Source organism: Geotrypetes seraphini, chromosome 1, assembly GCF_902459505.1.
Source record: "Geotrypetes seraphini chromosome 1, aGeoSer1.1, whole genome shotgun sequence".
NCBI classification, from domain to species: Eukaryota; Metazoa; Chordata; class Amphibia; order Gymnophiona; family Dermophiidae; genus Geotrypetes; species Geotrypetes seraphini.
This window is the reverse complement of record NC_047084.1, coordinates 5,705,789-5,732,171: the sequence shown is the minus strand read 5'-3', so window position 1 is coordinate 5,732,171 and position 26,383 is coordinate 5,705,789. Positions and strand designations below refer to the sequence as shown.

General features: G+C 46.2%; 1 protein-coding gene across 3 annotated transcripts in view; it reads left to right on the top strand.

Moving 5' to 3' along the window:
• The window catches only part of SLF1 (SMC5-SMC6 complex localization factor 1), a 205,245-nt gene that overhangs the window by 7,936 nt on the left and 170,926 nt on the right, over nucleotides 1-26,383 (top strand). For 2 of the 3 annotated variants that reach the window (XM_033918643.1, XM_033918557.1), the window contains exon 3: nucleotides 9,658-9,788. In XM_033918643.1, coding sequence (XP_033774534.1) covers nucleotides 9,675-9,788 — 114 coding nt within the window. In that variant the 5' untranslated portion in view covers nucleotides 9,658-9,674. The remainder of the gene's footprint in view (nucleotides 1-9,657; nucleotides 9,789-26,383) is intronic. The other variant, XM_033918723.1, reaches the window with a different exon arrangement.

Here is a 26,383-nt window from a genome sequence, read left to right as displayed (position 1 = left end):
AAATTTAGGTATAATACTTAGAAAAGCAAGCTAAGTTGAGTCTCTCTCACTCTCTCTCACACTCTCACTCACTTTAGGATTGCCATTCACTAACCTAGATTTAGGCTCCTAATTTAGATATTTCATTCTGAAAATCAGTGTCACGATTCTACATTTTTATTCCCTACCCTACATCTCTCGGTTACTACCCAGTTTTAAGCTCTTAAATTTAGAAGCAGGGCAGCCATATCATTAGGAGGACTAGGCTTCCACCTAATATGAAAATATTTTGGAAGGTGGTGCAGTGGCAGCAAACTGACCTCATTTTCACCCAGTCTCTTTCCCTGGGATCTTTTAGGAGAGGCCCCTGCTCAAGTGCTGCCACATTTTGTATCCCCTCTCCCCCCAATGCACTGCTTACTCCTAGTGGAGTTCTGCATGACTGTACCATGCAGAATGTCCGCAGAATTGCAGTGTGACAGAGTTCCCTTTTCCTGTGCAGAATCTCAACCGTGTCAGCATCTTCAGGTTGCGGTATCGGCAGCAAAAGTATCAGTAAGACGAAGGAAGAATACTGCAAAATCCCTTTACAAAATTGGGGGCCCTGCCATGGATGAAACATACGGGCCAATAATTTTACATATCTATAGAATTTATGTTTGTAAAATTGGAAGGATTTTAAAGTATGTTCATGAAGCTTAACCTGAAGCGCCACCCAAGTAGCCTTAAGGGATTTTCTGTCTATCGGCTTCCTCGAAGCAATTCACCGATGCTTACAGGTGTCAACCGCATGATGCAAATACAATAGTTCCCGGGAACGCTCCTTCCGCTGTCTACCACGTACGCTATAGTCTCCCCACGAAGGACCGCCTTGGCAGCCTCCCGAATCCGAAGTAGAGGCAGCATTATCTACATTGATCCCATTTGTGAACAATGTACGCTCTGTAATGCGTATCCCAATAAAGATATCTAGGGAACCTCCACTTACCAGGTGCAGACCTCAATTGGACACCCTGGAGTTCCACCCACACTAAAGCATGATCGGAAATAGTGGGGGTGCCAATCTCTGCGCTAAACACCCTAGGGAGAAAAGAGGAAGACACCAGTATATAATCTATTCGAGACTAGTAGAATGAGCCTGAGCTACATGTGTGAAGTCCTTATCTACGGGATGGTAAAGTCGCCAGACGTCCACCAAATCCAGTACCTGACAGAACTAAGTGAAGCCCCTCGTAGGCCGGTCATCAGTGGAAGAAGCCCCTCCAAAGCAATCCATATCCGAATCAAGGACCGCATTAAAGTCGCCAAACATCAGAATGGGGAGCTTCTGAAAGATAGCACACAAACCCATAATCTGTTGAAAAAATTCCATGTTAAAAACATTTGGGGCATAGATATTCACAATCACCATCTCCATCCCCTGCACCTCCAGATGTAAAAACAAATACCTCCCCCCCTCCCCCCCGGTTTCCTGACCACTTTATGAACAGTATAAGGAAGAAATTTGCTTAAGAGGACCGCCACCCCGGCACTATGAGTAGTGCCCAAGGAGTAGTGGACCTCCTTAACCCAATCTTGGCCAATTTTTCATGCTCACTATCTGACAAATGGGTGTCCTGGAAAAAGGTAATATGCATATGTTGTTTCCTTAAGGACTGTAATATTTTAGAGCATTTGACAAGTGAATTTATACCGGCCACGTTCCACGAGCAGGCCCTTAGCATGGATTCACCCGGTATCGTACCACAAGGAGACAAACAGCAGATTCAAGAGCGAAAACATGAAGGTCCAGCGCCCAGCCCTCACCAGACCCCCCCCCCATAACTGTTGAACAAAAAAGGATGCCACCAAGCCCCCCCCAAAGAAACTAGCCCGACACTGGAGTGCATACCCAACCCCCAAGACCCGAACCCCAACCTCCGGGGTCCCACACCCGCAGGCAAGGCTCCTGAAACAAACAGACCGCGATCCAGTCAAAATGCCGCTAAATTGCAAATGAGAGGGGACTCGAGGACAGGAGCAGAGCCTCTCAGCGTCTGCTCAACTGCATGACGTCACCGGAAGTCCATTTTTAATTTTTTAATGCAGAATTCCACCAGGAGTAACTGCTTGAGCATAGATCTCTACTGCGATGTCCCACACTGTCAGTGACTACTTTTGGGGGAAGGGGGGCACTGGTGACAAGGAAGAGTTGGGGAGTGGGGAGATAGTAGACATGAGGTTAGGATAGGATGAGATACTGGTCCTAGGAAGGAGAGATGAGATACTGGTCCTAGGAAGAGTGATAGGGAGGTAGAGTTTCTGGGCTAGAAGCTGGTAGGGATAGGGTCTTGAATTGGAAGCGTGTGTATTGAACGTTTGACTTCAACAGTGCTTCTCAAACCCACTCCTGGAGGTACACTCTGCTAGTAAGGTCCCCAGGATCACCATAATGAATATGTATGAGAGATTTGCATATAATAATAGGTCTGTATTATATATAAATTTGTCATGTATATTCTTTCTTGTAGTCCTGAAAACTAGAATGGCAAGATGTTCCACCATGAGAGGAAAGCACTAGGCCTAGGGCAGTGGTCAGCTCTTTAGCCACTTGAGTGCAGCTCGTCTAGAGCAGGGGTGCCCAAGCTGCTTCCCTTCCCTTCTCTCTGCCCTCCCCCAAGCCACTGCCATTGGGGAACAGGCTGCCACCGCTGCCATTGGAACAGGCCAACCAACTCTCGCCACCCGACGTCGATTCTGACGTCGGAGAGGACGTTCAAGGCCAGCCAATCGCTGCTTGGCTGGCCCGGAACTTCCTCTCTGACGTTATAATTGACGTCGGGTGGCGAGAGTTGGTCAGCCCCGCGGGGAAGGGAAGCAGGGAGAGCTCGGAGCTCGGCGGCAGCATGTTCCCTGATAGCGGTGGTGGCAGCATGTTCCCCAATGGCAGTGACTTGGAGGAGGGCAGAGAGAAAGAAAGGAGGGGGCCAGGGAGACAGAAAGAAAGAAGGAGGCATGGTGAAAGAAAGAAAAAGTTGGGGGAGGGAATGAGGTTTGGAGGAGAGCAAACATACAGGAGGCTGAAAGAAGGGAAGAAATATTGGATGCACAGTCAGAAGAATAAAGTGCAACCAGAGACTGATGAAATTACCAGACAACAAAGGTAGGAAAAATGATTTTATTTTCAATTTAGTGATCAAAATGTGTCCATTTTGAGAATTTATATCTGCTGTCTATATTTTGCAGTATGGCCCCCTTTTACTGAACCGCAATAGTGGTTTTTAGCGCAGGGAGACTGAGAGCAGCGCAGCTCCCTGCGCTAAAAACCGTTATCGCGGTTTAGTAAAAAGGAGGGGGTATGTTTGTCTATTTTTGTATAGTTGTTACTGAGGTGACATTGCATAAAGTCATCTGCCTTGACCTCTTTGAAAACCCACGGAATATAAATAATAATTAACATTTTCTCTGCGTACAGTGTGCTTTGTGTTTAAAATTTTATTGTTGGTAGATCATTTTGACTTGGCCACGAAGGTAAGGGGGAGGGAGGGGGAAAGGAGCTGCTGAAAGACATCTAGTAATCCTTGCAGACTTGACTGTGCAGGGAATTATTTTTGTAAAATCATGTTTTGTTATGTGACTGGCATTATTTAGACTTTAATTTCTATGAATGACTAGAATGAAAATGATATAAAATTGCTTGCTTGTTTTTATGTGTGTGCGCTGAAGGGAAGTGGAGAGAGAGTGGGCTGAGGATGCTGAAGGGCAATGGGGAAGAGAGAGTGGGGAGAAGACGCTAATTTATAAATTGGCAATTGTACAGAATATCATTTCTTTTTATACTTTAATATAGTAAGTTCAGTATAAAATGATTTGAGGCTTGTGTGGATGGGATCAGGTGGTTTGTGGGGATGGGGACCAAGCTCACCGGGACAAGGCAGGGACGAAGACAAATGAATCTATTTTGACTACTTGCGGGCGAGCGGAGTGTCAGTCAGGTTGATGTAGCCATTGTAGAGCAAAAGGGCAAGGGGTATGGCTCTCAAAAAAAATCTTAATCGTTGTACTGCTTATTTTGGCTCTTTTGACTAATGAGTTTGCATCACGATTGACAGAAGCTGTAACATGCAACCCCAAATTAACAAAATAATAAAGACATCATTCATGACCATGAGAAATCTGAGAAAAATCCAATCATTCTTTGAAAAGAAGCAATTCCTACTATTGGTACAATCTCTAATCCTTGGGATGCTGGACTACTGCAACATACTATACCTACTATGTCCCGTGACCATGATGAAGCAATTGCAGACGGTGCAGAATACAGCTTTGAGACTTGTCTATTCACTAAAAAATATGACCATATCACAGAGGCATACCATGACTCGCATTGGCTTCCAATAGAAGCAAGAGTGAACTTCAAATTCTACTGCTTACTTTACAAGGCTATCAACGGAGAAAGCCCAACTTACTGGAATAACATACTAAATCAATCCTCCTCAATCAGACGCAGAAGAACCCATTCACTATTCTATTACCCACCATCCAAAAATGTCAAACGAAAAGAACTCTATGACAACTTAATAGCCTCCAAACAGCTAAGTTGGACAAACAACTCACCACTCTATTATCTTCATCCACAGATTATAAAACCTTCAAGAAAGAAATTAAAACCATACTCTTCAAAAAACACATTAAACCTATCCAGCACAACAATCCTAACCCAACATCCAACACTCTATAAACCCTTAGTACTCTCTAATTTTTTTCTAATTACCAAACATTATCTAAAACCCATAATTATCCCTTAAAATTTTATCTCATCGTTTATTCTATTACTTCAAAGTTGAAATGTAATTCTTGTTTTTAGTTTGGATGTAATCCGCCTTGAACCGCAAGGTAATGGCGGAATAGAAATCACTAATGTAATGTAATGTAAGCATAAAAACCTAAATGCAGGCAGGACTGTCACTGTCAAGGCTTCAGCCTCTGCTTTTGTCCTTGTCTTATCCAGCTAACAGATTAGGAACACCTCAGCAAGAGGATGTAGAATAATAGATGGTAAGAGATAGTTGGGGAGAAAGACTGTGAAGAAGCAGGGAGATGTGGAGTATTAATTGGAAAATTGGGGAGGGGGAAGCAATGGTAAAGGACAGCTGGAGACGGAGGAGGCAGGTAATAGGACAGACAACTATTGAGGAGGAAAAAAAAAAAAAAGGAAGTGGGGAGGGAAATACCGCTGCTGCTGCACAGGGAAGTGGGGAGGGGGAGGGAAATGCTGCTGCTGCACAGGGAGAGAGAGAGAAAGAAAGATAGACAGCGGGAGGGAGACACACAGAAAGAAAGGAAGAAAGACACAGGGGCATGAAGAGAGACAGAAAGACAGACAGACAAAGAGGGACAGGGAGAGAGACAGACAGACAGCGGGAGGGAGAGAGACAGAAAGAAAGACAGACATATATTCTAGCACCCGTTAATGTAATGGGCTTAAAGACTAGTATCTATATATTTTGAAATGTTCCTTTGTTATTTCAAGGAAAGACTATAGATTGGACAGTTTCAGGCAAGACATATAGCTTTGAGAGCCTGTGGGGTCTGCTCATTTGTTAGTCGAAGTTGCACTTGGAAAAAAAAAACATCTTGAGGCAGTGCCTGTCTGAAGGGAAGCTTTTAATTGGCTTTCATTGAAGTACATTGTTAACTGGCGGTTTTTGTTTTTCTTTTGTAGCAGTTCACAATGAGCACTTCGCAATGAGCACTTTAAAGGGAAAAAAGTGCTCATTGTGTGCCCGACAAGCAGTGAACGTGGCCGGCGTGTGCACGAAGTGCTCCAACCGCTGCAAGGGGGAATCCTTGTTGGCATTGGGTGCCAGCAAGCAGGGTTCCCCTTCATATGTGCACCGCTCATTAGCTGTAGATAGCGGGGAAGCCCGGGCTTCCCCTACCACCCACACAAGGATTTCTCCAGTTTTTGACCGTCAGAGAAATAAAGTTTCCCTTATCGCTGATAGTGCTGGGGACTCCCTTTTAGCTACAGCAGCTGCTGCCTGCAGTTCTGCACTAGCAGCTGGGTCTGTTCAGGCCTCTTTGGCACTACAGGCCTTGGGAGAATTTTTCGGCAGGTTTTTTGTCAGTTTTGGCAGGAAGCTCGGCCATTTTCCTATGGCCTCAGGTGACCTCCCTCCTATTTTAGAGAGACAGGAATAGGTCCAAAGTGTTTTTCCTGCTACTGCAGCAAGTTTTTCTTTGGCCCCGGTTGGGAGGGGAGTGTTGCATCTGATTTAGTTTTAGCCATGTACAAGGCTTACTTGCAGGCAGCTGGGAGTCCTGCTTCTTCCCCAGGGGTCCCTGGTTTTGGGGGGGGTGTCTTTGCCTTTCATATCTGCCTCCATTCAGCTCCCCTTGGTGTCTGCTCCCATCTAGTCCCACCCCACCCCCTCACCCCCCCCCCCACACCCCCCCAGCCTTCATCCAAGCAGCCACGGGTTTCTTGGGACTAGAATTTTTTATTTGCTGACACCTGATGAGGACTTGGGTATTTTGGTTGATCCTCCAGATCCTCTCAGGGGGAATGGATGATACGGGCAGTTGGTTCTCTGAGACGCTGGTTGGCAAAGATTCTTTGGTCATGCGCATTTTTCACTGAGAAGAGCTGCAGGGTGAACAGAATGCTAGGAATGATAAAGAAGGGGATCACGAACAGATTGGAGAAAGTTATCATGCCACTGTACCGGGCCATGTTGCTCCCTCACCTGGAGTACTGCATACAGCACTGGTCGCTGTACATGAAGAAGGACACAGTACTACTCGAAAGGGTCCAGAGAAGAGCGACTAAGATGGTTAAGGGGTTGGAGGAATTGCTGTACAGCGAAAGATTAGAGAAACTGGGCCTCTTCTCCCTTGAACAGAGGAGATTGAGAGGGGGGGGGGGCAGCGGCTCCACCGGTGGCTCCAGTTCTGCATGTCCAGCCCAATGATTCTATTTGGGTCCTTCCCCTGGTTCAGGTAGGTGGCCGATTGCAGGATTATTTCTGGGGGATGCACCAAGATCATGATGGATCAGTGGGTCCTGGAGTGGATTTGGGATGGCTATACTCTCGAATTTTACCAGCCCTTACCAGACCGTTTCCTCCCTTCTCCATGGTGGGCATCTTGTTAGAAGTGGGCATTTCGTTAGATGCTGCAAATGTTGCTGGACTTCAATGCAGTGGTCCCAGTGCCGCCTTAGGAGATTTGCACCGGCAGGTATTCCATTTAGTTTGTGGTACCCAAGAAAGAGGGGTATTTTTGGCCCATTTTGGATCTGAAAGGTGTCAACTGGGCATTCTGGGTTCCGTCCTTTCACATGAAAACCCTGAGGTCCGTGATTCTGGGGAGTTTGACTTCTCTCGACCTGATGGAGGCCTACCTGCATGTTCCAATTCAAGCCTTCCATCAGCGCTTCCTTTGCTTTGTGATTTTGGGCAAGCATTATCAGTTCTGTGCGCTTCCATTTGGTCTAGCCATGGTTCCACAGACTTTCACTAAGATTATGGTGGTGATGGGGGCAGCCTTGCACAAGGAGGGCATTCTGGTGCAGCCCTATCTGGACAACTGGTTAATTTGAGCAAAAGTCCTTTCAGGAGAGCTTTTGGTCACGGCTCTGGTCATGGAGTTTCTTCAGTCACTTGGCTAGGTTGTTGACCTTTCTACGAGCTAGTTGTCACCGTCTCAGCACTTGGAGTATCTTGGAGTTCTCTTTGACATCAGCCTGGGGAGAGTCTTCCTGCCCGGGTGCTGTTGGATTATCTTTGCGCTCGGCGTAGGATTTTCTGCAGGTTTTGGGTTTGATGACAGCCTTCCTAGATGTGGTCAGGTGGGCTCACATGCGTCCCCTTCAGTATGCTCTTCTTCAGCGATGGTTTCCGCAATTTCACATTCTGGATGCTCTGGTTCCTCTTTGAGGTTGATTTGTTGCAGCCTGATTGTCCAGTCATGCGGTTGGCCTGTCATGGACCTTTATTGCGACGAGTGTCGATGCCAAAGCTCTGAGGTTCTTCAGTTGGTGTAAGGATTACCAGGCCAAGGGGCTGGATGCTCTGATGCAGGCTTGGCCATCGGACGACCTGCTGTATGTCTTTTCTCCATGGCCTCTTGGGCAGAGTTCTTAGCATTTCCGGACCATAGGCAGCGTGATCCTGGTGGCTCCGGACTGGCCCAGGTGCCTGTGGTATGCATATCTTGTGCGTCTTCTCATGGCAGATACTCTTCCTCTGCTCCTCTTGCCCGACCTTCTGACTCGGGGTCCCTTTTGTCTTATGACTTGCCTCTTGAAAGGGAAAGCCTAAGAAAGAGAGGTTATTCTGATAAGGTGTTCTCCACTCTATTGGGTTCTCGGAGACTTTCCAGCTCTAGGACTTGTGTGCATTTGGTGTCTGTTTGAGGAGAGCAGGAGACAACTCTTCCCATGGAATGGTGGAAATAGCTGTGTTCCTGGTGGCTATTACTTCTGTGAGATGCACTTCTGAATTGTAGGCATTTTCGTGTAGTCCTCCCTTCCTGGAGTTCTCAAGGGATCAGGTTGTGCTGCGGCTGGATCCCTCTTTTTTTCTTCTTAAGGTTATTTCTCCTTTTTCATGTCAACCAGTCAGTTTCCCTTCCAGTCTTGGGTCGAAAGGGCTCTTTGGAGCAGAGGCAGTTACGCAAGTTGGATGTCTGTAAGGTCTTTTTACATTCTGCGGTTCCAGGAGTTTAATCATTTGGATTGTCTGTTTTCACTTCTCACAGATCCTGGTAAGGGGAATGATGCTTCTAAAGCTACGATCGCATGCTCGATCAAGGAGGTTATTGCTTTGGCATACTTTCTTCAGAAGAAATCTGTTCTGGATTTTCTCAAAACTCATTCCACTCAGGGTCAGGCAACCTCTTGGGCTGCGAGTTATCGTGTGCCTCTGGTTGATATCTGTAAAGCTGCAATTTGGTCTTCTTTCCATTCCTTTGTTTGTCACTACCATGTGGACGTTCAGGCACATTGAGATGCGGTGTTCGGTGAGCATGTTTTTGTGGTGGCCTTTCGGGGTCCCACCCGAAATGGGTACTGTTTTGGCACATCCCATCCATTCTGTGCCGGTCTGGAGGGATGCTAAAGAAGGAGAAATTAGGTTCTTACCTGCTAATTTTCTTTCTTTTAGTTCTTCTAGATCGGCACAGACTCCACCCTGTCGTTTTTGTTCAGTGTCTTTTCACAAAGAGTATGGGTTTTTTTTTCTGTGGCACCTTTTTGTCGGGGTTATTGGGGAGTTCAATAAAAGTAGTGGTGTTTTGGTTCATCTGGCTTAGCTGGTGAGCTGTGGGTACATTTTTGAAGGTTCTTGTTCTAATAAGTGTCTAACAGTGTTAACCTGATATTCTCCTTTATGGGAGTGCAGTTGGTATTTTATATACAAGTTCTTAGTTAGTTCCTGCTTGGCTATTGTAGTTTGTAGATGGGACTTCACAGCCCAATTGTACTTCCAAAAGTCAATGTCTCAGTCTCTACCTGCTGGCAGAGGAGCGTAAACCATCCGTTCTGTGCCGGTCTGGAGGGACTAAAGAAAATTAGCAGGTAAGAGCCTAATTTCTCCTTCTCTCTCCCCAAATAATAATGTAATACTTGCAGACAAGTAGCAACAAATTGAGACAAGGTTGTAATACAACATTGATAATAACTTTCCTTAACTTTAGGTTGTGCACTTGTATCAATGGAGGAAGGTATCCCAGAACGGAAGATTCAGATAACTGGATTTAAAAACAGAGAAAAAGATGAACTGGTTGCGTTGCTTTTTAAGCTGGATTGTATTTTCATTGATGGTGAGGTATGTATTTATTTTGTTTTTCTAATTATAAGGCAAAGAAGTATGGTTTGTAGTTAAGCAAGACCCATATTTTTTTTTCTACATCTATCTTCAGTGAAGCATGTGCATGGGAGAGTTGGCCCAATTTATATCCCTGTGGCTCTTTTTAGGCACTACTACCTGAGTTACCATAACTTCCTGGGTTCTCCTTTCACTCTTTGGTTGGCTGGGTTTAGGGAGGCTGCAGAGGCAGCACTCGCAGGTTCTAGGTCCAGTTATTGCACAAGGGTAACAGCTAGTGGATGGGTGTAAGGCCCATGATTGTAAAGTTCAAGGGCAAGTTCTTGTGCATTCCCCCAACAAAGGATTGTTACTGCAATGATCTAAATGCAAAATCAGGTAACCTACGTGTTTTACCAGCTAGTACATCGCTATGTCATAGTGCATTATCAGAACTAAACAGGTGTGCCAAGGACATAAATCCCTGGATTAGATTAAATTTTGCATCATCCCAGAATTCTGTCTGATGGATGACCCAGAGGGCTGCAGAAAGCCAGGAAAAAGAAAGGTAAAAATTGTTAACAATAAAGGGTATAAATTATAAACATTAAAAGGAACCACAAACACCAAAAACTAAAACAGCTCTCACATTGCCATGCTTTTGTATATTTTGTTTGCATCCAGTGGTCATAGAATATTAATGGTAGGCTTACTCTTGTTCTATTATCCAATGATCGTAACTTTAAAAAATAGACTAGGTGCATAGATATATCCATTATTATTTGCTTAGTAATATAACAATCATAAGTTTAATATAAAATATTAAAAGCTCTCTTTTTTAATAAAGCATATGAAAAGGGCTAATCTTCAAGTTATAAAGCTGTCCTCACCAGATTGTGCCTGTCAGCAGAAATTGAGCAGCCTCAGATATTCAGTATTTTTCTGTCTTTACCAGATAAAGGTGGGCAGGCTGTGCAGCTTCTGAACAGGCTGGACCAGTGTCTCTCAGACTATGTGCCATGGCAAAGTGGTATATCCCAAAGAAATTCCAAGTGTGCCACAAGAGATTCCAGAAATTTGCTTTATTTTTAAAAATTCCCTTCCTAAATATACACTAGAATAGATGCCATGTGCATTGCGTACGCAAGAGTCTGTCGATATTATGAACATCTGTGCGCATAAGGATACAGCCGCCCAGACAAGCATCATTCTTTGATGTGATTAGTCCTTGAAAACTAACTGCAAGTAATTTTAGTTTTGTTTTATTTTTTATGCAATAGTTATCCTAACTTGAGCAACAAAGCAATCAAGGCTTTGTTACCATTTGGATCTTCTTACCTTTGCAATCTTGGATTTTCATTTATGACAGAAATTAAATCGAAAAGAATGGCTGCAGATGGTGGATGATGAAATGCATGTTTGCTTGTCGATTATCGAACCGTGTTTTGAGTTAATTTGCACTCAAATAAGCACATCATCCCATTGATTAACAATTCTATTCTACTTCAGTTTCACCATTGTTTCAATTACCTATGCTTAGCTTAATAAATAAATAACTCTCAAAATTAAGGTTTTGTTTTTTTTTGTTGGTTTTACAATGTTATCATTTCAATTATAATGTGCTGCAAAAACATTTCTTCCATTTAGTGTGCCAGAGCTAAAAAAGTTTGAGAGACACTAGGTGGACTAAAGCTCCTGATATGGTCACAGAAAGGGGTGCTGATCTAGTTATTAAAGCTTAATCTAGGGGCGGGGAAAGAATGTATTGAGTGTAGAGTAGAGTATGTAGAGTGAAAGGAACTGAGATCCATTCTCTCCCTTCCCCAAAATCAGCAGCCTACCTTGGAAACTAGAACTGCAAGAGTTCAGTAGGAGTATAGTGGGGGTTTCTTATTTTAGATCAGCAGAAACCTCTGTACACTTGATAGCAGGAGTACTTGCTGTGTTTAGCTGCTACATAGGAAGCTCAGGCAGGCAGCACTGAAGTTAAATTTTGGTAGTTGCCAGTGTGCCTGAGGTAAAGGTGTAGAAGCACTTCAGGAGTAACCCTGGCACAGAGCACAAATTGTTTTTCCAGATCTGGAAGTTGGCAGACAAGAAAAGAATGCTCCTCTGGTCTCAGTAGCTTCTCTCCAGTTGTGCATTGTGGAGGAGAGTCCTGCAGCACTAAAGGATATCTCTAGCTGCTTCAGTTCAGTACCATGTTGTTCACATAGAAGCTGCAAGAAGGCCACCATTTTCCCCACCCAAGTTTTTCTGAGGCATTTACTAATCTGTTGCTCAGTGTTTAACTGTTCTTTTTGAAGCAATGAGCACAGTTGCAAAAAGTGGACATAGCTTACTTTTGCTACAAAATCCTCAAATAGACCACTGGCAAATGAGTTGAATCTAAACAGGCATGAAGACCAATTGCTGTAATCTGTAAATTTCTTCCCTGGGATTGCAGTGCCTTCAAGGGAGAATGAATTCAGAAAAGACAGACAAATTGGGAACCCTGTATAGAATTTATTATGGCTTTTGTGAAATGATTGTGATGCAATACAGGCAGTCCCCTAGTTACAGATGCCCTACTTAAGTATGACTTGTACTTAAGAATGCGTTTACAGCTCCATTTGATTTTACTGTCTGAAGGTGGCACTTGAACTAGGGACCCCCCCCCATAAAAAAAAATTTATATATATATGGGTGACATCAGCGACGGAAGCCTTGCAAGCAGACTTGCTTGTAGAAACTAGAAGTTTCGAGTTGACCGCACGTGTGCCTTCCCGCCCAGCGTAGGTCTCCTTAGTTCTCCGTTTTCCGTGGAGCCGAGAAGTCCAGCTTTGACTCTGCGTTTATCTTTCTCTCTTTTTGCCTTCTCTCACTGTGGTTTGTGTTATTTTTATTCACGAATCGCTGTACTTTATTTCTTTTTTTAAACTAGAAATTTTTCTTCCGTTCGGCTGCCGGGGCAGGCCGCTCGGCCGCAGCCCAGGGGCTTCAACCTTGTGGCTGTTTTTCCTTCTATGTCCCGGCCAGCGATAGGCTTCAAGAAGTGTAGCCAGTGTCAGCGTGCAATTTCTCTTACAGACCCACACACCAGGTGCCTCAAGTGCCTTGGGCCACAACATAATCCTAAGTCGTGCGAACGCTGAGCTACTCTTCAACCTCGAGCTCCTAAACGTTGTCTACTTTCAGTGGAGAAGCTCTTCCAAATGGTTTTGACCACTTATTCGACTCCAAAGCCAACCTTGGTCTCGCCTTCGACCGAAGGTCCTCCTGCCTCCACTGCTTCGACCTCGAGCATCATCAGACCTTCTTCGTTTGCAGCGGCTCTTTCCTCGACGACGTCTGCTTTATCTCCTTCTGTTTCCTCAGGTCAGATAGCTCAGCAGACAGTTCCACCTGTGGTGCTTAAGGTACCTAGGATTCTAAGTCGAAGCACATTTCCACTGCCTCGGTGGAGCCTCCAGCCAAGGCAGGTGGTTCGGTTTCAGATGCGGATCCATCCTTGCCGGCTTCTTTCCAGACCATGTTAGAGCAGCAATTTGTTCAGTTCCTTACCAAAATGGGACTGAAGCTAGCTACTCTAATCCAGCCTGGGCATTCTGCAGACTCCTGCGAGGTCGAGCCTCTTCCTATGCCTCAGTCTGAGTCTTCACACTCTATGCAGAGAGCAGAGTCTCTGCGAGTGTCTGGTCTGGCATCTAAGCACATGAAGCAAGGAACAGATTCTTTGCAAGTGCATCGGCAGGAATACTCACACTCTATACAAGGAGTATAATCTTTGGGAGTGCATCGAGGTTCCTCTATCAAGCCTCTGGAGCTTCGATCCACAGCCTCCAGTCCTATCCATTCTTTGGTAGCATCGGCTGCTTCCCTTTGCGAGGCGAAGTCTCCTCGATCTTCGAGATCTGCTTCTAAGCACCGTTCTCACCGACGATCAAGACCTTCATCAAGGCATCCTTCCAGGCATAGTTCTTCTTCTAAGGAGTGACCTTCTTCAACGAAGCCTCTATCTATACCTACTTCTACTAGACCGCCGAGTCCTCGTTCGAGGTCTCCACTTCCACACCTCGAGGACTCGGCGGTTTCACTTGCCTCGTCCAAGTCTCCCTATTCTTTTGATACCTTGATACCTTTTTTCCAGCTGAAGCTTCATCTTCGACACAGGCTGCCTCGACGTCCTCGAGTCCTTCTCGAGGCAAGGCATTACCGGATCAGCTATCTTTCTCCTCTTTTCTTCGTCAGATGACTGTGGACTTGAACCTTCAATTGGATGCTGGTTCCAAATACTCTAAGGAGTATCTTGAAGTGGAAAAAGATAAAACCGAGGAAAATTGGAAAGAGCATAGGAAACATCAAAAAGAATGTTACCGCATGGTCAGAAAAGCAAAAAAAGAGTATGAAGAGAGACTTTCTAGGGAGGCACGGAATTTTAAACCATTCTTCTGTTATGTGAAAGGAAAACAGCCAGCAAGGGAAGAGGTGGGACCTCTGGATGAGGGAGACAGGAAGGAAGTGGTAATGGAGGAAGAAGAGGTGGCGGACAGATTAAACACGTTCTTCTCATCGGTCTTCACAAAAGAGGACACATCCAACATGCCGGAACCAGAAAAAACTTCAAGGGGGATCAAGGAGAAAAATTTTCATGCATGGAGGTAAGCCTCGAGGACGTATTCAAACGGATAGATAGATTAAAAACTGATAAATCTCCAGGCCTAGACGGAATTTACCCAAGAATACTGAAAGAGCTCAGAGACGAAACAGTGGAGCTACTCAGCGGATTTGCAACCTATCCTTGAAAACAGGGGTAATCCCGGAGGACTGGAGGGTAGCGAATGTTACACCTATCTTCAAAAAAGGATCGAGAGGCGACCCAGGGAACTACAGACCGGTGAGCTTAACCTCGGTTCCGGGGAAGATGGCCAAATCATTGATCAAAGACAGTATCGGCGAGCGTAAAGAAAAAAATAAACCGATGAGAACAAGCCAGCATGGTTTCTGTAAAGGAAGATCATGCCAAACGAACCTTTTGCACTTCTTTGAGGGGATAAGCGAACAATTGGACAAAAGTGACCCCATAGACATCGTATATCTGGACTTCCAAAAAGCCTTCGACAAGGTACCCCATGAGCGCCTACTAAGGAAACTGTGGAACCACGGGATGGAAGGGGACGTGCACAGATGGATCAGAAATTGGCTGGTGGACAGGAAACAGAGGGTAGGAGTAAAGGGACACTACTCTGACTGGAAAAGGGTCACGAGTGGCATCCCGCAGGGGTCAGTGCTGGGACCGCTGCTGTTCAACATATCCATTAATGACCTGGAAGTAGGGACGAAGTGCGAAGTTATAAAATTCGCGAACGACGCAAAACTCCAGTAGGGTTAAAACTATGGAGGAATGTAAAGAACTGCAAAAGGACCTGAATAATCTGAGTGAGTGGGCAAATAAATGGCAGATGAACTTCAATGTAGAGAAATGTAAAGTTTTGCACCTAGGAAAAGGAAACCTGATGTATAACTACACGATGGGGGGGGATGGTACTGGGGGAAGGCAAACTGGAAAGGGACTTGGGGGGTTTTGGTGGACAAAACAATGAAAACGGCGGCACAATGCGCAGCGGCCTCAAAGGCGGCAAACAGAATGCTGGGCATTATCAAAAAAGGTTTCACGACCAGAACGAAGGAAGTTATCCTGCCACTGTATCGGGCGATAATGTGTCCGCATCTGGAGTACTGCGTTCAGTACTGGTCATCGTACCTTAAGAAGGATATGGCGATACTCGAGAGGATCCAGAGAAGAGCAACAAGGATGATAAAAGGCATGGAAAACCTTTCATATGCTGAAAGGCTGGAGAGGCTGGGGCTCTTTTCCCTGGAGAAGCGGAGACTTAGAGGGGACATGATAGAAACTTATAAGATCATGAAGGGGATAGAGAAGGTAGAGAGGGACAGATTCTTCAGACTAGCGGGGGCAACAAAAACAAGAGGGCATTCAAAAAAAACTGAAAGGTGACAGATTCAGAACAAATGCTAGGAAGTTCTTCTTCACTCAAAGGGTGATGGATACCTGGAATGTGCTTCCAGAGGAGGTGGTAAGACAGAGTACGATATTGGGTTTCAAAAAGGGATTGGATGATTTCCTGAAGGAAAAGGGGATTGAAGGGTATATTTAGATGGTTACTATACAGGATATTAAATGATTAGGGAATAAAATGTTTTAGGTAAAAAGATCACTTACAGGTCATGGACCTGGGGGGGCGGCTGGGCGTGATGGACCCATGGTCTGACTAAGAAGAGGTGATGCTTATGTTCTTAACCTCCAGCAGAGTCACTTAAGCTTCCTATTCACAAGCTTTTGTCTCAAACTTTTACCAGATACCTGGAGACTCCTTATGCAATTCCAGCTGTTCCAGGAAAATTAGACTCCAGGTATAAAATTCTCCATTGTAAAGGGTTTGAGAATTCACAGCTATCTCACAATCCCTACTTGTGGAATCTTCCTTGAAAAGATCCCATCCTTCCAAGGTTCATGCTACCATTCTTCCTGGAAGAGAAGAGAAAACTATGGACAAATTTGGACGTCGCATCTATCAAAATGCCATGATGTCCTCTAAAGTCCTCAATTATAATTTTCATTTTGTCACTTATTTTGAGCTCCTTATTGCTCTTTTGCCTAAATTCCTTACTTATTTAGATACTCAGAAGCACTTTAAATTTCAGGAAGTCATCGCTTCTCTATCACAACTCAGATTACATCTCCTTCAGTCGTCTTATGATGCCTTTGAGTTGTCTGCCCGGGCAGCTGCTTGTTCTGTAGCAATGCATCGCCTTGCCTGGCTTCGTACCATTGACATGGATCCTAATCTTCAGGTCCGCTTGGCTAATATTCCTTGTGCTGGCAATGACCTCTTCGATGAATTTATCGAGGCAGCCACAAGAAATTGTCTGAACATGAAAAATCCTTTGCTTCTATTGTCAGAGACCTAAGCCAAAGCCAGCTCCTGCCAAGCCTACACGCCCTCCTCCCATTTACCAGAGGTGTTTTGCTCCTTACACTCGCCCTCCTCCTAAGAAACAGCAGCCTCAGAAGCAACAAAAATCTCAACCATCTGCTGCACCTAAGGCTACCCAGCCTTTTTTACTGTTTAACACAGAGCATAACCTCCACCGTTCTGTTTCTGACTTCTCTTCCCCCCTATAGGAGGTCATCTCCATCATTTTTACCTCCGATGGATGACAATTACATCCAACCTCTGGGTGCTGTCCATCATCAGGGAAGGATACTCTCTTCATTTCACTCAGGTTCCACCAGAGCTTCCTCCAAGAGTCCATCCCAGACCGCCCTTCTTCTTAAGAACATAAGAACATAAGCATTGCCTCTGCTGGGTCAGACCAGAGGTCCATCATGCCCAGCAGTCCGCTCACGCGGTGGCCCATCAGGTCCAGGACCTGTATAGTATTCTTCTATCTATACCCTTCCATCCCTTTTTCCTTCAGGAATTTAACTAATCCTTTCTTGAACCCCAATATCGTGCTCTGTCCTATCACACCCTCTGGAAGCTCTTCAGGAAGCTCAAGCTCTGCTTCGTCTCCATGCCATCGAACCAGTTCCTTTGGAACAGCAGAACTGGGGGTTTTACTCCCGTTACTTCCTTGTTCCGAAATAGACGGGCAATCTGCGACCTATTCTGGATCTCAGGGCTCTCAACAAATTTTTAGTCAAAGAAAAATTTTGAATGTTGTCCCTGGCATCTCTTTATCCTCTTCTAGATCAGAACGACTGGTTATGCTCTCTGGATTTCAAGGAGGCCTACACTCATATTCCCATTCATCTGTCCTCCCGTCAATACCTCAGATTTCGGGTGGGGAATCTGCATTATCAATACGAAGTGCTGCCCTTTTGGCCTCGCTTCCTCCCCCAGTATGTTCACCAAGTGCCTGGTAGTGATAGCCGCAGCTCTAAGGAACTATGATCTTCGGGTAGTTCCCTACCTAGATGACTGGCTCATCAAAGATTCAACATCACAGGGGGTTATTGTAGTGACCCAATGGACTATGTGGTTCCTACAAAGTTTGGGATTCGAAATCAACTTTCCCAAATCCCAACTTCAACCCTCACAGAATCTACAATTCATCGGAGCTGTTCTGGATACTATCCAGCTCAGAGCATTCCTTCCGCAACAACGTCTGGAAGCTCTCCTTCAACTCTGTCATACAGTGTCTTCCAGCTCTTCCATCTCAGCGAGACACATGATGGTACTACTAGGTCACATGGCCTCCACAGTACACGTGACTCCTTTTGCCAGACTTCACCTTAGAATTCCTCAGTGGACCCTGGCTTCTCAATGGACGCAAGTTTGCGACCCACTTTCTTGGCACATAAGTCACTCCTTTTTTGATGCAGTCTCTCTGTTGGTGGATGCTCTCTTCCAATCTCTCCAGAGGCTTGTTTTTTCAAAACGCCCCCTTATCAGAAGGTCCTCATGATAAATTATTCGACCTACACTTTGGGCTCTCATCTTGATGGTTTCCGTACACAAGGCCACTAGACCAGTACGGATCGTCAATGTCACATCAGTCTGTTGGAACTCAGAGAGATTTTCAAGGCTCTCAAAACTTTTCAACATCTTCTTCACGACCAGGTTGTCCTCATTCGGATGGACAACCAAGTTGCCATGTATTATGTCAACAAACAGGGAGGGATGGGATCTGCCTCCCTTTATCAAGAAGCTCTGAAGGTTTGGGACTAGGCAATCAGCCACAACATCTTCCTCAAAGATGTCTACATCCAAGGAGCGAAAAATTGCTGGGCGGACAACTTGAGTCGTCTTCTGCAACCTCACGAATGGACACTCCATTCCTCGCCTCTTCACATTTTTTCACACTGGGGAACGCCTCAGATAGACCTCTTTGCAGCTCCCCACAACTACAAACTGCCTCAGTTCTGCTCCAAGATATACTCTCCTCATCACCTCGAGGCAGATGCTTTTCTTCTGGAATGGACGAATCTCTTCTCTATGCATTCCTTCTCTATGCATTCCCTCCATTACATTACATTACATTAGTGATTTCTATTCCGCCATTACCTTGCGGTTCAAGGCGGATTACATCCAAACTAAAACAAGAATTACATTTCAACTTGAAGTAATGGATTCCATTCCCTCTCATTCTCAAGACTCTGCTCAAGTTGAAGAACGATCATGCCACCATGATTCTGATTGCTCTTTGGTGGCCGAGGCAACCTTGGTACTCCCTTCTACTTCAACTCAGCAACAGAGAGCCATACCTTCTACCAGTTTTTCCTTCTCTGCTTACACAGAGTCAGGGATCTCTGCTTCATCCCAACCTGCAGTCTCTACACCTGACAGCTTGGTACCTCTCAACATGACTCCTCTTCAGTTTTCTCAACCTGTCAGAGACATTTTAGAGGCTTCTAGGAAACCTACCACTAGACAATGCTATCACCAAAAATGGACTAGATTTTCTACATGGTGTTTTTCTCATGAAAAGGAGCCTCAACATTCCTCCTTATCTTCTGTTTTGGATTACGTTTTGCATTTATTCACTTCTGGCCTCAAGTCTACATCGATCCGAGTCCATCTCAGTGCAATTATGGCTTTCCATCAGCCTATTAAAGGGAAACCCCTCTCTGCTCATCCAGTGGTTTCCAGATTCATGAAAGGACTTTTCAATGTCAAACCTCCTCTCAAACCGCCTCCTGTGGTTTGAGACCTCAATGTTGTCCTTGCTCAATTGATGAAGCCTCTATTTGAACCAATGTCTACGGCTCATCTGAAGTATCTCACTTGGAAAGTGGTGTTTCTCATTGCCGTCACTTCTGCTTGAAGAGTCAGTGAGCTGCAAGCTTTAGTTGCTGATCCACCTTTCACTCATCACCTTTCCATCATGACAAGGTGGTCCTTCGTATTCATCCTAAATTCCTCCCTAAAGTGGTTTCAGAATTTCATCTTAACTAATTCATTGTTCTTCCAGTGTTCTTTCCAAAGCCTCATTCACATTCTGGAGAATCATCTCTTCATACTCTGGACTGTAAACATGCTTTGGTCTTCTATTTGGAACGCACCAAACCACACAGAACTACTCAACTTTTTGTCTCCTTCGATCCAAACAAGTTGGGACATCCCATCTCTAAGCGTACCATCTCCAACTGGATGGCTGCTTGTATCTCATTCTGCTATGCCCAGGCTGGATTACCCCTACACAGTAGAGTCACAGCCCATAAAGTCAGAGCAATGGCAGCTTCAGTAGCCTATTGAGGAAATTTTGCAAGGCTGCTACTTGGTCCTCGATTCATACTTTCACTTCTCACTATTGTCTGGATGTTTTCTCCAGATGGGATGGCCAGTTTGGCCAGACAGTATTACAAAATTTATTTTCCTAAATTGCCAACACTCCCACCATCCCATTCTGGTTAGCTTGGAGGTCACCAATATGTGAGAATAGGCTGCCTGCTTGTCCTGGGATAAAGCACAGTTACTTACCGTAACGGATATTATCCAGGGACAACAGGCAGCTATTCTCACAACCTACCCACCTCCCCTGGTTGGCTTCTCTGCTAGCTATCTGAACTGAGGAGACACGCCCTTCACTGAGCGGGAAGGCATGCGCGGTGCGGTCGACTCAAAACTTCTAGTTTCTACAAGCATGTCTGCTTATATATATATATATATATATATATATAAGTCCAGTCAGATGGCATGTTTAGAAAGGCTGGTCCGAAACTCAAATCGAACTTACCAGTACCTCAAGACAGGCAGTCAGGGAATCATATAGATATAGGGCGGGTTCCAGGAATAAAGGGAGGATTTACAAGAAAGAAGATTAGCAAAGGTAAGAACCTAATCTTTCGTTCTTGTACAATGCCCCTTTATTCCAAGACTAGTGGGATATAACGGAGCAGTCCCAAAAACATAAGGGTGAAAGCTATGAGTTCGCTGCCAACACCAAGGCACCAAAAGTGGCATCCCGCTTGGCTGCCATATCAACCCTGTAAAATTTGGTGAAGGTGTGCAAGGAGGACCATGTAGCAGTCCTGCAAATCTCATCCGGAGACACAGCCGATGATTCAGCCCAGGAGGAGGCAATTCTTCTGGTTGAATGAGCCTGCACCCCAAGGGGTGGCTTCTTTCATGCCGCCACATAAGCCATAGAAATAGCAGCTTGAAACCATCTCAAAATAGTAGCCTTAAAAGCAGACCTGCCTTTACGTGCAGGACCCACCAAAATAAATAGGTGGTCCTAGAGACGAAACTCGGTACCTGCAAAGCTTGCGGACATCTAGGGACCACAGCACCCGGTCCTGGGCCTTCAAACTGGAAGGAACAAACGCCGGAAGCCGGTTTTCCTGATTTACATGGAAGGCAGACACCGCTTTTGGAAGAAAGGAACCATACACAAGAGCACTGTGGAATCCGTAATATGCAGGAAAGGATCCAGACAAGAAAGAGTGTGTGTTGCAGTGGTTAGAGCCACATCCTCAGCACCACTGAGGTTGTGGGTTCAAATCCTACACTATTACTTGTGACCCTGGGCAAGTCATACCCCATTGCCTCAGGTACATTAGATAGAGTGTGAGCCTGCCGGGACAGAATGGGAAAAATGCTTGAGTACCTAAATGTAAACCACTTAGACTATAAGTGGTATATAAATGCTTAAATAAATAAAGAGCCTGGAGCTCCAAAACTCTCCGAGCCAAAATGACCGCCAAAAGGAACACAGTCTTGATAGTGAGATCCATCAAGGAGGCCTGCTCCAAAGGCTCATAGAAACATAGAAACAAAGAAACATAGAAAAAGACGGCAGAAAAGGGCCATAGCCCACCAAGTCTGCCCATTCTAAATACCTGCCCCCCTGATTTTACTCCCTTAGGGATCCCATGTGAATATCCCATTTTTTTCTTAAAATCTGTCACGCTGTTGGCCTCAATCACCTGCAGTGGGAGTTTGTTCCAATGATCCACTACTCTTTCAGTGAAGAAGTATTTTCTGTAGTCGCTATGGAACTTCCCTCCCCTGATTTTCAGCAGATGCCCCCTGGTGGTCGAGGGTCCCTTGAGGTAGAAGATATCTTCTTCCGACTCGATACGGCCCGTGATATACTTAAACGTCTCAATCATGTCTCCCCTCTCTCTTCATTCCTCAAGTGAGTACAGCCGTAGTTTATTCAGTCTTTCTTCATACGTGAGATCCTTGAGCCCCAAGACCATCCTAGTGGCCATACGCTGAACCAACTCGATTCTCAGCACATCTTTCCGGTAGTGTGGTCTCCAGAATTGAACACAGTATTCCAAATGAGGCCTCACCATGGACCTGTATAGCGGCATCATGACTTCAGGTCTCTTGCTGATAAAACCTCTACGGATACAACCCATCACTTGCCTTGCCCTGGAGGAAGCCTTCTCCACTTGATTTGCAACCTTCATGTCATCACTAATGATCATCCCTAGGCAGGCAAACCAGGGAGTGGAGAAACAGATTCAGATTTGATGTGGTACAAGGGAGGCATGCCCCAAAGAAAGCAGACCACATCCAGATGAACCGCCAAGGCGCCCCTCAAGGCCAGAGGGCCCATGCAGGAAAGACTCGCAATGTGAACCCATAGTGAAACCACTGCAAGGCCCTTTTTCAACCCATCCTGCAGAAACTCCAACACTCGGGGAACCGAGAGGGAAGAAGAATCCTCTTGTTGGCTGGTGCACCATGCTTTGTAGCACTGTCAAGCCTTCGTGTAAGCCGCCACCATGAATTTGCGTTTGCTGTACAGCAATGTAGCTCCAAGTAGAAGAGTAGCCCCAAGCAGTCAAGGCTGCGTGCTCAAAAGCCATGTTGTAAGACCAAAGCGGTCCGGATCCTGCAGAGCAATTGTCTCTTGTGTGAGGAGACAAGGGTGATGAGGCAACTGCAGCCCTTGACCCCACCAGAGCCGAACCAAGTTGGCATACCACGGTCACCTCAGCCAATCGGGAGCCACAAGGATAATCCCCCCCCCCCCATACTCTGCTCTCTGACACAGCAGATACCCTATCATGGCCAATGGAGAGAAAGAGTAAAGGAGACTCTCCTGGGGCTAGGGCTGCACCAGAGCATCTAGGCCGTTGCTGCCGGCCTCTCGAAGGTGACTGTAAAACCAAACGGCTTTCTTGTTCGCTGAAGTTGCCATGAGATCGAACACTGAGGCCCCCTTCGGTGAACTATGCACTCAAATACTTTCCAGGAGAGAGACCACTCTCTGCGATCCAGCATCTGGCAAGCGAGAAAGTCTGCCTGAACGTTGTCCATGCCAGCCACATGAACCGCGGACAGCGCATCCAGGTGTCATTCTGCCCAGCAGAAGAGCAACCGAGCCTCCCCACTTGGAGAGGGACTTCTCGTGCCCCCCCCCCCCCGACGGTTGGCATAAGCCCCCGGCCTGGCATTGTCCAAGAACACTTGGATAGTTCAGTGATGGAGATGACCCTGGAAATGCAGGAAGGCCAGCCGAATCGCCCTCAGCTCCAAGCGATTGATTGGCCACTTGCACTCCGAGGATGCCCATGGGCCCTATACTGGAACAGACATGCAAACTGCCCACCACCACCACCACCACTGGAGAGACTTGCGCTCGTTGACAGTCACCCAGTCCGAAATCTAGCTAGCCCCTGGCTAGCAATAGGCAACCACTACCACATGCTGCTGCGTGCTGCCACAGCTGTCCAGGGAAGGAGGGCAAGCAATGGGTCCCGCTGCAGATTCCATTGGGACAACAGAGCCTCCTGCACAGAACTTAGTCTGGCTCTGGCATACGGTACTACATCGATCATCGACACCATGAGCCCCAGGACCTGGATATACTGCCAGGCCATCGGGGTCGGATTGGCCAGCAGGTCCCTGATAGCATTCTGAATCTTCTCCCGACAGGACACTGGGAGGAACACTTTGTTCTGGCCCGTATGAAAGCAGACCCTCAGGTACTTCAAATTCTGGGTGTACTCCAAGTGACTCTTCCGAAGGTTGATCACCCAACGCAGACACTGCAGCAAGTGAACTACCTGCTAGACCACCTGGATTCCTTCAGCCAGAGAGGAATCCTGGATCAGCCAGTCATCCAGTTACGGATGGACCAGGATCCCCAGGGAGCGGAGATGTGCCACCAGAACCATCACCTTGACCTAGGAGAGAGTGCTGAAGCCAAAGCGGGAAGTAAGTTGGTGGCTGCTTGCGCCAAAGTTAAAAAGGTACAAGGGAAGGGGCAAGCATGTGCGGCAGTGGGAGAAGAGGAGGAGGGGTGGCAGCCCCCCCCTGCTTTGCTACGCCACTTGGCTCAGGTGATCCAGGTGCTGATCCTTGGTTGGACTGTGAATTACAGAATGGGCGATCTCTCACACACGCAGTCTTGGAATACCTTGGTGTTCTCTTGCACGTAGCTGCGGGCTGCGTCTGTCTTCCAGGAGCACACAGTCTCTGCATTTCCGGATTTTTCACTTCAACAGCTCCTTCGGCGTGGGACTATCTTCAGGTCCTGGGATCCATGGCTGCCCCGTTGGATGTGGTTCCAGTATGTCTTACTTTCTCACTGGGCTACTCACAAGGATGCATTACAGACCTGTCTTCCCTGATCTCTGGAGGCTCAGGCCAGTGTGATTGGTGGCATCCCTTACAATCACTATGTAAGGGCATACCACTGTGGGTTGCTTCCTAGGTTGTGGTGCTGACAGATGCCAGCCTTTGGGTCTAGGGAGCCCACTGCACTCGGCATCCCATTCAAGGGTATTAGGCACCTTTTCAGTGGAAATGGTACGGTTGGAGTTTGGAGCCATTCAGCTGACTAATGCGCTTGTAGAAGACTCTGGAGAGCCACGCGGTCAGAGTCTTCTCTGCAACTCATCAACAGTAGCCTATGTCAGTTGCCAGGCAAGTTCAGAAAACAAACAGGAGAACTTCCTTCACAACAGTGAGGGACATGAAAACAACAACGGAGACCAGATGGTGCTTTTTATTTTAAAACAGACTCAACACGGTCGTGTTTCAGCGCGAGAAGGCCTGCAATAAGTTCTCTTTAAAAATACCAAGGGAATGGCTGACAGCGAGTACAGTGAAACCGCCGTAGCCATGAGATCAAAGCGGGGCCAAACCCAGTTGCAAGCGAAGAACATGAAGGTAGATAGATTCTTCAGTCAAAGATCCAAGCTCGGAATCAAGGGTTTTGATGCTCTGGTGCAGCTGTAGCCTCATGGTGTCTTCCTGTATGTATGTCTTTCCTTCTTGACCTACGATAGGCTGAGTCTTCCGGAGAATCACAGACCATCTGGGCCGTATCCTTCTGGTGGCTCCAGTCTGGCCTTGCTGGCCGTGGTACGCAACACTGTTGCATCTTCACCAGGGTCGAGGCCTTCCATTGAACATCCATCCTGACCTACATTGCGAGTTCAGTCTGCGTTGAGGACCCAGGTCACTTGGCTCTGTTGATGTTTCAGCTTTAGGCCACAAGAACTTTTCTGATGTGGTCCTTGCCATTTTTCTCATGTCTAAGCAGTCGACTGCTATATCTGCTTACACTACTACACGGAAGGCTTTCCAGCTTGGTGTGCTTCAGTCCAAGAAAAAGCCATATTCTACTCCCTTTTCAGTAGTACTGGCCTTTCTCCAAGCTAGTCTTGATCGAGGCTTCACTGCAGCATCCATTTGGGTCCAAGCCGAGGGTTGTCCTTCATCTTTGGCGTCTCGCCCTGACGTGGCCAGATTTCTGAAAGGGGTTCTTCGCATTAGACTACCGATTTACTCTGCCATTCCCTTCATGGAACCTCAACCTGGTGCTGTCTAGTCTTTCCAAGACTCCCTTTGAGCACCTTCGGAATGAGTCCCTCTTGGACTTGATGCTGAAGACGATCTTTCTCATCGCTGTTCGTCAGCAAGGCATGTCTCCGGACTGCAGGCTCTTTCTTGCAGTGACCTGTTCCTTCGGATCTTGGAGATGGGGGATTTCCTTGCACACTGTTCTTTCCTTTCTGCCGAAGATGGTTTTGGCCTTCCATGTTAATTGGGGAGACTGTTTTACCTGTTTTTCAGCCTACTGGTTCAAAGATACAGGATCATGTTTTGAGGAACCTAGATATGCACTGAGTTTTTCTTTGCTATCTGGAGGTCACAAATGAATTTCGTCTTTCTGACCATTGGTTTATGCTGATTCATTCTGTCAAGCAGGGCGCTCCCGCTTCCAAGGCCCTGATTTACAGATGAATCCATGAAACCCTTTTGTCAATATACATTCTTTCTGGGAAACAGTCTACTGTTTTCATCAAGGTGCATTCTTCTAGATGTGTGACTTCTTTATTGGCTGAAGCTAGAGCCTTCTCCCTTGAGGAGATTTGCATGGCAGCTTTGTGGTCCTCTCTACCCACGTTTGCCCAGTTTTACAGAGTGGTTATGGTGGTGAGACAGGACTCTGCCTTTGGGTCCTCAGTCTTGAGGGTTGGTGCAGTAAGCCCACCCTGGCGTTTTGTGGACTGCTTTTATACATCTCACTTGTCTAGAATGTCTCACCTATTTGCTTGAAAAGAGCTTAAGTGGGTAAATGCATAATCTCTTTTTCGACCTCAGAAAACACTGAAAGAATCTAGCCATTCAGTATAGTTG